This window comes from Lampetra fluviatilis, chromosome 17, assembly GCF_964198595.1.
Source record: "Lampetra fluviatilis chromosome 17, kcLamFluv1.1, whole genome shotgun sequence".
NCBI classification, from domain to species: Eukaryota; Metazoa; Chordata; class Hyperoartia; order Petromyzontiformes; family Petromyzontidae; genus Lampetra; species Lampetra fluviatilis.
In genome coordinates, this window is record NC_136291.1 from 9,687,596 (window position 1) to 9,700,229 (window position 12,634).

The following is a 12,634-nucleotide window of genomic DNA, read 5'->3' on the forward strand; positions in this document are numbered from 1 at the left end:
GGACATCTCTATATCGACCATCCTTGACCAAACAGGGTCCCACTGCTCTCTGTAATTTCTGAATGACACCTGATTGCTGATTTGACTCAGAGGATCAAAGCCATTCCAGGGATGGTTTGCGTCGCGTTGTTTTGTAATCGTCCGCCATGCCCGACCTGCGCACAGGTGCAGAAGCTCCAGGCCATTTTGAAGCCCATGATGCTCCGGCGGCTCAAGGAGGATGTTGAGAAGAACCTGGCGCCTAAGCAGGAAACCATCATTGAGGTGGAGCTCACCAACATCCAGAAGAAGTACTACCGTGCCATCCTGGAGCGCAACTTCTCTTTCCTGGCCAAGGGAGTGGGCCAGGCCAACCTGCCCAACCTCATGAACACCATGATGGAGCTGCGCAAGTGTTGCAACCACCCCTACCTCATCAACGGTGAGTGGCAGGGCGGCCCTCCCACCGCGTCACCAGTGATCGGCCATCTTGACTCGGAAGCAGTCGTCTGCATTGTATAGGAAAGGGATTGTGCCCTGAAATGATTTATTTTGGAAATGGTAATTTTTTTTTTACAGGGTGACATTATGCTCATAGTGCTCGAATCGCAATTAGAAGTGGGTGAGTTCAAATGGCAATCAGGCACCGACTCGGCCTGCCCACTTCATCGCACTTGATAAAAATTGGTATCACTGTGGAAAGCCTACAGTTGTCAAGGACATAATACACTGGCGTTCGCTTTGTGAATGTGGGAGTGTTTACCTCTGGGATAAGGCTGCCAAAAGGGATTTTTTTTTCCCTGGCTAATGCTCATTTAACGAGGCAGACAATTAGACGTCTAAACACCACGCTTGCTTGATTGAGCAGATCAACAAAAATGAGGAGGAACAGAAGGGGTGGGGGGTGTGGTTTTGGGGTGTTTCCCATTTCTGCACAGCCCAATGGATCTACTCCCATTCAGTGGCCACCACAAGGGTGTCAGCGGTTCAAGCTGCTTCTGTCTGCCCACTGTTTGCCCCCCCCCCTCCCCCCAAAACAGGCGCGGAGGAGAAGATCCTGTCGGACTTCCGCGAGGCGCACGGGGCCGACGTGCCAGACTTCTACCTGCAGGCCATGGTGCAGGCGGCCGGCAAGCTGGTGCTCATCGACAAGCTCCTGCCCCGGCTGCGCGAGGGTGGCCACAAGGTGCTCATCTTCTCGCAGATGGTGCGCTGCCTCGACATCCTGGAGGACTACCTGGTGCAGAAGAGGTGAGCCGCGACGGCGAGCCCTGGGGCCTGCTGAGGGGCTGCCTTCGAATGATCCGCGTCTGTTCACGGCGGGAGAGTCGACTTGGCCTTTGCTCCCCCCTCCCTCCCTCCCTCCGACGTGTTGTCAGTGCGTTACCGGCGCATCGTTCGGCGTGTTAGTCTCAACGACATTTCTCTCCGCGTGCTGGGTGCTCGTTTCAAGGAGTCTCGTTCCTGAGCTAGTGGGAGCGAAACATTGGACGTCGCAACTTCAGGAAGAACAATAACAAAAACATCGGAGAGCTGTGTACAGCACTACTGGATTGGCTCAATGCTCATATGGGTACAGGGTGGTGTTCACCTCCATGGGTAACACTGACCACCGCCTGTTGAGATTGCTTACTCTGTTGAGCCCTATTCTGTGTAGACAACAACCACTGTTAACTTAATCCAGAGTGGTACTCAATTTAGTGACAGCATAGGGGTGATGTGCCGAGTCATTCTCTAACTTTACGATTGTAAGTCAAGCATGCTCAGCACAGTGGCCACGTGGTCAGATACACATTGATTATAGTAGTGGTGCCATGGCCAAGAGTATTTGCACAGAACACGGCACCTGAGTTCAATTCCCAGTGACCGTGAATATCGGCAATATATCGTCAAACAAACCCCTATGACTGACATGGTTTGAGGAGGTGTTCATCCAGCAGTGGATTGGCCACAATCTTAAAAAAAGAAATATCCATAGACCGTCAGCCTTGTCCAATTTTGTTTGACTGTAAATACGTCAGGGTGGGTTATTTATCTCTCAGAATATAGCTGATGATCTGGAGACAGGTTTGACTCTGGTGAAACAAGTGGACGATGAGAAAAGAGGTGACAGTGAGGGACAGTTGAATTGTACCAAGTCACCCTCGGTTTGCTCCCCCTACTGTTGATCTGGGGCACTGCCCCTACACGTTGTGTTGGGTACGAATGTCATGGCATTGTTTTGTCCTTTACGACATTCATCATAATTGTGGTTGCTTTATCGCTCAGAGTTTTAATATATCATTTTTTTGCCACGTCCCTACATACATTGGAACCTATTTAACTTGATTTGAAGCTTTCGTCACTGCAGGAATCCATACTCTTTGGTTCTTTCGGTAAAGTCACTTACATATATCTGCACAGCATGCCATATTTTGTTAATGTTTGAGAGGGGAATGTCGTGCAGAACATAGTGTTCTAATTAAGAGAGCCTGATATTCCTTCGATTAAGCATAAGCCTTCACATTGTTAGTGCACAAAGTTAATTATTTAACTTTTCAAAATAAATAAATCCCCGTATGCGGACACAGAAAATTAAGGGACAAACTCGGTAATGCTTTCCTGTCTGTGTGAAGCAGTAGGAGGCTGACTTATTGGACTGGACTACTCAGCTTGTGTTAATGTCATCATTTTTATTTTTTGCACTGGTTTCCAGAACGGCACGGCATCTTGCGTGATACAGGCCGGGATCTTATTTTTTTTATTACACTGTAAATTCCAGGCACAGCAGCTTCATTTCCATTTCTGCGAAGCACCGCGTGCCGTTCATCCATTCCAAACTCCTACTTCTTTATTTTAATCAACCAGTGTCCCAGATACGTGTTTCATTAACAGAAACTTCGATTTTATTAAATTTTACACGCACGCTTTGGGGGGGTCAGTGTTACGGTCATTTATTTTTTTGCGATGGAATGTTTGACGAGATATTAGTATGCCCCGCACGCGTCCGGCGTCTTTGGGGCTTGCAATAGCTGCGATGCCAAAATCCGTGAATCCAGTGCCACTTCAGATGCCGTCAGGTATATACTCGCACTGCGGCAGGAGATTTTGTCACGCCGATTTGAAAGTTGCGGTTTCAAATCCCAGTCAGAAATGAGCTCGGTTCCCTCTGGGGTCATCAAATCGCCCTGATTGAACCCGATCTCATTCAAGTTTCGAAGCTCAAAATCAGAATCTTTATTTAGACTAGAGGAATCCCATGAGCTTATGAAGATTTTTTTCACAAATATTCCATTATGTGTGGCTTAGCAAGCTCAGCAGCGTTTTGCCTGGTAAGTACTTGGAAATGAGACAAACCTGGTATTCCCTGGCATTCTAGGCTGGGCCTATGAAGTGGTCAGGAGATGACAGTACAGCAGTGCAGTTAATCTATCTCTGCAGAGCTTTGAGGGTTATCCCCTTGTATGCATACTCTTTTTCTATAGTTGCTGCGGTTTCCTTCCACATATCACTCATTCATGAATTTGGCAAAACATTGTAATGCACGACCTCCTGAATAAGTATCTTGAAACTCTTTGAAGCATTTCTGGGCAAATAAAGTACGTGCATTCCTCAGTACCACTGTGTGGGAAGTCAACTGAGTGTTGTATTGAGGGACTGTCCTTTGCCATCGTAATGTGGACTTTATCACAGTGGCTTTTCAGACAGGGGGACATTATTTTTGTATTTTTTTGGGTTAAGGCATCAGATGGCAAAGCAAGGATAATCCTCACACTAACACTAACCCGTAACTTAGACCAACAGAAATATACGCGCAGTGTATTTTTTCGCAGCTAAAGCATGCAATTGGTAAAAAAATAGTCCGACTGTTACTGCATCGCGGGCATCGATGTGCTCATCCCCTCCCCGCCGCCGCCCGCCTTCCGGCGACACCAGCGGGGAGGGAGTGCGCTCGTCACGAGACGCCTCGCTGAAGGTCGCAGAAGCGCTCTGCCCACCTCCCCCCTGCCACCATGGCTCTGGCTAAATGCCCCCCACATGTGAGAAGGGCCACCCAGATTCCGCCGCTGCCCCAACGCTCAGCAGGGGTGTTGACAACACGTCAGCGAGGCCTTGCCAGAGCCTGAAAGAGTCGATTAGTTGTTGGACATGTGTGAAAAAGAGCTTTATAGCTCATCAGATTCTTCCAGTATAAATAAATATTCTGATTCAGAATCACACTTATTCTGAGTGGGGGGGGGGGCATTGCCAATTATAAGAAGAGGCCTTTTTGTGTAATGAGTGTTTATTTTTTTTTCCCCTTATGTAATGTTGCTCAACGTATATTCTCGCAAGCAGGCATGAGGGCACTCCGAGGGTACAACTGGTAAAAGCTTACCCTCTCGCACGCGTGGGTTTTCTCCAGGTGCTCCAATTTCCTCCCACATGTATAACCAATCATTAATTGGCTGAAAACATCTTGAAATAAAAAGCTAATGCAGGATCCTCCCTCCGATGACTGGATAGATAGATAAATGAGTACATTATTATGGGTAAGCTTGCAAATGACATTTCTTGTCAGGGATTGATTCATCCCATCATCTTCCTTGAAGTTGGTAAAAACGACTACCACTTTATAGGAAGTCAACATTGGTCACCCCTTGAAATACTGGCCCTTGTTTCTGGTAATTGGGAAGGTGTATTTTCCACCATTTAGTGAGGGTCGTCAACAGAGGTGAGCGATGCCTTGCGCTTGTTTGAACAAGGAGACATTTTGCATTTTGACCTTAATAATGTCCAAAAAAGTCATACGAGATTTTTGCCGCAAATTTGAAAATGTCTGTTGAGCTGAATAGTGCCTGTTCGTCGCTGCGGAAAGAGAAGGGGTTAACCTCCACATCCTTCCTTGTGGGTTTTGGCAGTAGCATGGCTTTGGCACACACGGCTGGAGGGGGAAAAAACCATGAAGCCGTTTTTTTTTCTTGTGGTTTGGCACTGGGCTTCTCCAGGCTATGTGCGATGCGACTGTACTTACGTGTGCGAGCGAGCGTGCGTGTGTCTCTGCACGTCTGTGTGTGTGCATGTGTGTGTGTCTGGTGGGAAGCGGTGGTGTCGCGGTTAGCGCGCTACACTAAGAACCCGGCAAACAGAGTTCCATTCCCGCTCACGGCCTACACCAGTGATGATTATCTGAACCAATCCTGGGCATGCCCTAGGTCGACTCGGCCTCAAATAAGTACCTGGTGTGATGTGTGAACATCGCCACGAGGAAGACAAAGGTGGCCTGACATGGTGTTGACCATCCACTCCCTCGTGTACCGTGCCGGCCTTCATTGGTGCTCGCTAACAGTACTTGCCCCAACAGTCTGTAAAGGCTATTCAGGGGACCTTTGTCTTTGTGCGTCTGGGAGGGGAGTGGTAGTGTAGCCGGTAGCACGCTGCGCTACGAACCCGGCAACCCGAATTCGATTTCCGCTCATAGCCAACACCAGTTATGATTATCTGAACCAATCCTGGGCCTCCCCTAGGTCGACTCTGCTTTAAATGAGTACCTAGGGTGATGTGTAAAAAACTTCACTACGAGGGAGACAAAGGTGGCCGGTCGTGGTGCTGGCCACCCACCCCCTCATGTGCCATGCTGGCCTACATAGGTGCTCAGGAAGAGCACTTGTCCCAACATTATGTCAAGGCTATAGGGGGGATCTCTGTCTTTGTGCGTCTGGGTGCATGCTTGCGGGTATCTGCGTGCATGTGTGCACGTATCCGTATGTGCGTACGTACGTGCCTGTCTGCGTACCAAAGCACATCTGTCCGCCTGTGTGTTCGCATGCTTGTCTCTGTGTGTATGTAAATGCCTGCCTGTGAACTGCGTGCACGTGGCTGTTGTGTAAATTGACGCGCACACCCATACCTGCATACGACATCGGAGGATGTGTACTCTTTGGAAGGCGTGTCTCGCAAGCAGCCTGCATATTCCCTGCTCTTGGTCACTCTGAACTAGGTGACCATTCCCCACACACTGGACTTGCAGTATTCGTACGCTTTCAGATGCGCTTCTGCGGCTACCTGGAGCGCTCTTCCTTTCGATATTAGGAAGCCACTGGAGCTATGCATATTCTTTGGTTCTTTCGGTAAAGTCACGTTGATAGAAAAAGAATAATAAAAAAAGAAAGTGAATACAAATGATACAAATAAAATAATAAAAAACACTAATGTAGACTGGAGCCTGGTTCTTAATCGGAGTGAGTGTACTGGCAATCTATAATGTAGACTAGCAATGGTTATTAAGTTTGGTGAGTGTACTGACAGTCTATAATGTAGACTGTAGCCTGGTTATTAAGTTTGGTGAGTGTACTGGCAGTCTATAATGTAGACTGTAGCCTGGTTTTTAAGCTTGGTAAGCGTATTGTCAACCTATAATGTAGACTGTAGCAATGGTTATTAAACTGAGTGAGTGCACTGGTAGTCTATAATGTAGACTGTAGCCTGGAGCTATGCACTTTTACATCCAGATTGAAAACTAATTTCTTTAGAACTGCTTTTTGTGCTTAGTTTATTGTACCTCCCCCACACCTCTGATTATAACCGTTGGCTACGTACAGTGCGAAAGAAATTAAATATATATACAAAACATACGTTGCATTCAATCTTCCCATGTGGCAAATTTTAACAACTATAATTTCGACGGCTCATGCCCACCTGATTCTAGCTCTTGTGGAGGGCTTCTCGGCGCTTCGTAGGCCTCACCTGTCGCCCCCACTGATGTCCTCTTCTTCCCCTCCTCAATGTGTGCAGATACATACCTGTCAACCCATATGGTTTACCTGTATTCTTGTACGGAAAAATTGAGTTTAAAAAAAATGTTTGCCATTTTTTTCTGTGTTTCTCCCTTGTTATGGGACTTTTTAGGATGAACGTTGAGATTTATAAGGGCACGTGGTGACCAATAAGGTCTGAATTGGTCTGTAATAAGGTGGGCACTGTAAGGGGTTGACAGGTATGCAGATACGACTGACTTGAGTCTATTGTATTTTGCGTGTGTGGCCATATATGCCTACAAACTACATTGCTTTTTGTGGGGGAGGGGGGTAATTCTATAACGTTTTGATTCAGGCCTTCTGAAAGGCTCTTATAATTTAGTTGACGGACAAACGCAACGACGGGCTTTTAGGATAGATGGGCAAGTTTCTTCAGTCCTACCACTTCCACCCAGCAGCATAATGGGCACAAAACAGTCGTGGTGGGATCAAGTGTGGGTACTCGCACCTCTTTGAAGACATCTGGCCGGTGTAGAAGAGTAGGCCAAAATTACCCTCTACAGAGCTTTTGCAGAGCTCGCTCAAGTCTACCAGCAGTGCTGTGTCCCAGCAATTGCAGTGCTACAGCTGAACTTTTTTTTATTGTTCCTCAAGTCCACGAGTTTGCACTCGTAGGACGGCGATTAAGTTTTATCAACATTTTATATTTAATGCAAGCCTTGCAAAGACCAACAGTACGTAGAACGCTACAAGATGGTCTGGTTGAAGGCAAGCTCTATTCAGTCACCATCTCCCCTGGCCCAGAACGTCTTGCAGGACGTTATTAAACCAGAATGCCGTCCTTGCCAAAAGACGTCCCGTCTTCTCGCTCACGGATGTGAAAAATCCCACGACGCCCGTCGCAAGAGTAGGCCATTGTGCATTGTTGGCGTTGGCCAAATCCACAAACCTTACGCATCGCCAATAGAATTTCTCACCAGAACACGAGAGGACCTCTTTAAAACGATGTGGGTTATGACTTAATGAAATGACAAGTTCGGAAACGGGCATTATAACTTATGATTAAAGATAATGGTGCAGGCCAGCAGTTGCTTGCTCACACACTGACTAGTGGAAGGGCCTCGACTAGAGGAAATCTTAGTGAGCTGCTTTACAGAATGCTTGGCCTACTTTTCCAAGCTGGCCAGATGCCTTGAAAGAGGAGCAGCCACACATTACCCCAACCAAACGCGACATGCCGATCAGCTAACTGTGATGTACCCGTGTAAATCGCTGTAGGGAGACGGGGGGGGGGGATTTAAGAAACATTTCCTTTACTTTAACTGCCTCATTGGGAGAGCAAACTGGCAATTTATCTGAATCGCGTGTAAACCGATAATACTAATCCCAATTTACCCACTACGGTCTCATGTCTCGATATTGCCTCGCTTAATAGGTTTTCCAACTGGGAGGGATACAGACGGACCTTGACAAAGATCAACTCGTGCTTAGGGGGTGGTGAGGGGAGTAATGACCCCAAAAATACCAAGTGACCAGCTCAAGCCCACTGGTTGTTCTGCCCTCTCCTCGCCATCTCACGGGGCCAGCAGGTTGGGACTCTCACGGCAAATGAACGTTCACGCTTATACACGAAGGGCACAATAACCGGACAACATATAAAGCCACACGCATTTTACCGAATTTAACTATGCCCATTAATTTGTATCATCAATTCCAGTTGTGTAGGGAAGAACTTAATTGGGTTTCCTCGTCACGAGAAAATGTTTCTTTCATGCCCTCGACAATTGCGTTTTGCTGCATGTCAGTCAAGCAAATGATATGCACACTGTAGGGTGATACTGATTAAGTGGAAATCCAAGTTCACATGTTGGTCATTAGTGATCAGTTAGAAACCATCAACCTCAACACGTAGAGACCAGATTTAATCGCATGTGGCTGGCTGCATTCATATCCACGATGACAGAAATGTTGGCCTGGTGCTCAAATGGGGACGTAACCCTAGAAAAAAGAGAGCGGCACCCATCCCCAGTGTCTTAACCCCGAGATATATCTGCGGTGCTCGAATCTGTGGTGCGACACGATCAGTACGAGCCCCAAGAGCGACCGAGCCACCACCTCTCTTAATCCAGACTTTTGAGTAGGTCGGCACGAGTGCACGCCGGAGCGGGTGAGAGCGTTTGTGCACGACGCAGATGCATCGCGATGGCGGGAGGTCTCACTCTTGGCGGCTCGTGTCGCAGGCAGTTGTTTTGACGGAGGCTCCAGTAATAACAGCTTGCAGCGCCTGGCACGCATGAGTGGCACGGCTGAGGCCAGCGGAAATCTGCGGAAGCCACGTTAGCAGCCATCGCTGCAAGCTCTGTCCTTGTCCAACGGAACTGCGAATTATCAACGCCGAGAACCCGAGCTCTGCTTTGTTTCACTGGTCCCGTTTCAGTTGTCTCTGCCGTTTGTTTAAGAAGATTAAATTTTGGATTTCATTTCTCAGAGTTCAAGAGCTGCCATGGTTATTGGCGTGAGTGCCGGTTAATTTTCAGATGCAATGCTGTTCATGAGATGCCATAATTACCACAAAATGGCAGCAGTGACGGACAAGCATTTTTTTTATTTTGTGGCCAGACAATGATGGACTTTTGCAGTCTGGCTAGTTCAAGGGTATCATTGTATTTTTCATCAGCAGTCAACGCTCTAATATGTAAATTTCTACTTCATATATACAGAATTTTGTACGATTAGATGTATGTTTATTATTGATTTCAAGACTGCCGGGGTAATTTGAATGCAGTGTATTTGAGTTTGCATGTGGTAGAGAGCGAAAGTGCATTGGTATCCACACTCTACTATGATCACAGTGCCTCGAGTTAGACTCACGCCCGTGATATTCAAGACGAAGGACCTGGAGAAAAATCCACGCGACCACGGGGAGAACATGCTAACTCCAAATATACAGGCGTCAAGGTCGGGATCGAACCCACAACCTCCTATATCTCTAGCGAGGTAGTTAACATCTCGCCAACCGCGGCGCTCACAACGAGCTTTAGTCCCAGGTGTCTCAAATGCCAAGGTGAGGGTTTTTGGCTCTGCGCGCATGCTTGTGCATGTACGCATGCGTGCCTACGGGAGGCGTGTTCCGAGAGGGCCCTACACTCTTCACGGTGCTGCTGGAAGACATCCAGCTTAGCGCGGTGATTGGAATCTTCCCATCAGCCGAAGCCGAGAGCTGTCATCTCATTGGCCCGTGAACAGCTTTGCGAGGGGATGTGGTGCCACTTTATGCCATGACACTTCATTTCAGGACACCGACTTCAGAGCAGTGCACAGACGCAGCTGTGGCACTCAACATCAGAATCAAAATCTTTATTTAGACTGCAGGAGGAGAAATCCGATGAGCTATGAAGGTCTTTTTCACAAATATCCAGAACGACTCGTGGTGCCTGTCCAATGTACACCCTTCACATGTACTTACCTTGTGGTTCATAGTGAGTTACGTTTGTCAGTGGTGTAATATATGTGAGTATTCCTGTTATTGTGCACGTATTATATATTTTTATCCAACCCAAAACTCATGTTGAGCTTTAAGTTTGGTTTCCATACTCCTCTCTAGGGCAAATAGTAGAGTTGGTGGATCACACAGTGATGAAGCAGACGAGTAAGATGCCTGTAAGAAGGCAGTACAACATGTAGGTACAAGACTTGTATCTGTGGCATGTGGGAATATATTCCCCTTTTATATGCTCAGATTCAACAGAGCTCATATCCATAGCTCCATCTTTCTTTGCAGGAATCGTATAAAAGGGAATTGATTGAAGTTCCAGTTATCATACGTTTCCAAATTCCATTAGGTATTTTTATTTTTATCGTTGCAATTGTTTGCAAAAGTTGCTGGCTGTTGGGTTAATATTCCCACAAAAGCAATTGCAGTTCAGGCAGGAAAGTAATTGGTGTCATTAAACACGTGTCACTGACCTTGCAGAGTAATTGACCCAGAGCATGGCTGTTTGTGACATAAAACGCGCACATACTTCAGTACGGAATGCACGATGATTGCGGTCAAAGGTTGCACTTTAATCCTGAGCCTTGCTGTTCCCAATCCTGGGTTGACCGGTTATTTTTTTTTTATCAACGCCACTGTCATAGCTACACATGGAGTGATGCATCTTGTATCTAACTCTCAATAGAAGAGCTGAAATGCAGAGTGCTGGAGATATAAAATGCAGAGTGACTCTCAATTTAAGAGCTGAAATGCAGTGACTCAATAGAAGAGCTGAAATTTAGTGTTGCAGGTACAAGATGCAGAGCAACTCTCAATAGAAGAGTCGAAATGCAGAGGATTGCAGATACCAGATCCAGAGCGCTGTAGTGAGTACAATTGGTTTTCTCCTCACAGTGTGTTGATTTGCCACCACCCGGGACTGGTTTAATTGGCATCCTAAAATAAAGACCACGTCCTGTGCCGCTCTCCGAGACACCTGCATCATGCGTGGCATACACCTGAGTGAATTCGTAAAATATATATATAATATATATATGGATGAGGAGAGGTTGGAGGCATGAATTTGACCTGGTACTACTGAGATCGTGATTTCAAATCTATGTTCCAGACACGCATGATTTAACTCTTTATCATGTAGGCTTTCGTGGCCAGTATCCATAATAAAGGTTTTTGTAGGTTAGATCGTGTAAATATAACTGAATAACCCAAGAAATAAAAGGTTCAGCGTATTCTCAGATTAGCATGATCCATTCTAACTCATATCTGTGGGCCTGATAGGTTCACAGATATGGCGTAACATTTACTCCCACTATTTAAGACCGAAACAGGAGGACTTTTTTACAATTCTGGATATTGTCTGATGAAGCTGGTTGTTGTAATCACAAGTGAAATGTTGTAATCAAATTGTAAATGTTGTGGGTTTACTCTCCAACACACCGGTGTGCTGAAGTAGTAACTAAGTGGCAAGTTCTGTTTACGTGACGAACCTTACTAATTGGCTGTGTCGTGTGGCGGCGGGTTTAACGACACATTTATACTTACGAAGTCTAACCCTAAAAAACCTTTATGGATGATTTAACTGATTTTTTTAATGTGGAGCCAGTTGATGATCTCGTCTTGGTCACAAATAAATGCACAATTGTTGAGAGAGCAAAACAATCACTTAAAATCTGAGTATCTGCTTTTAGGAATGTTAGATTGAGTTCTGATTGACAAAGCACATAAATTACGTGCCCTTAGTATGGGAAATCGAAGCACATTCAACTCACTTTAGAATTGCTGACAGAGGAAAAGTAGATGTGTTGAAGGAGATGAGCAAAGACGCTGCACAGAGATGTAGGGGCGAGGGGAGCAGAGGGAGAAGCAGACATGGCACTGTCGTTGCGGAGTGAGAAAAGAAGGGAGATGTTTCGAGCAAGTTAAGAAGTGGAGAGCTATTTTACATTGTGATTATTGAGTACGATACTTTACATGACGATATATTGAGAGTGAGATAAACGTAGCACGAGAGATGTACTACTGAGTGAGCGATACGCCTGGAAGGGAAAGATATATTCGGCTTCGAAGAGACGGTGCAAATAATATAACCATAGCAGGAGAAGACGAGAACATTCAATCTACACTTTTATGGCAGGAAAAAGCCTTTCGCTTAGGTTTTCCTGGATTAAACATTAATTTTTGTGGTCACCTGAGCAGTGTTAGCTCGACGTTTCACTGTTTCATTTCGTGTGTGGGGGGGGGGGATTGAACCCTCAGTGCTCGAGGAATCTTAGCGAGAAGGGAGCTCCCTTGCATTTCTTCGAAAACCTACACAACATTAATATAAGTGCCAGAAACATTGACTGGGAGCTTCTTCGTCGTCCCAGCAGTGTCCTGTGGACAGCGGCGCTGGGCTGAATGAGGCACCTTGTTTCCAAAGAGAGACAAAATGAATGCGCCGTCATAA

General features: G+C 46.3%; 1 protein-coding gene across 12 annotated transcripts in view; it reads left to right on the forward strand.

Moving 5' to 3' along the window:
* The window catches only part of LOC144936916 (chromodomain-helicase-DNA-binding protein 9-like), a 164,391-nt gene that overhangs the window by 114,798 nt on the left and 36,959 nt on the right, over positions 1-12,634 (forward strand). For all 12 annotated transcript variants that reach the window (XM_078864153.1, XM_078864151.1, XM_078864152.1 and 9 more), the window contains 2 exons: positions 166-421; positions 1,020-1,230. In XM_078864153.1, coding sequence (XP_078720279.1) covers positions 166-421; positions 1,020-1,230 — 467 coding nt within the window. The remainder of the gene's footprint in view (positions 1-165; positions 422-1,019; positions 1,231-12,634) is intronic.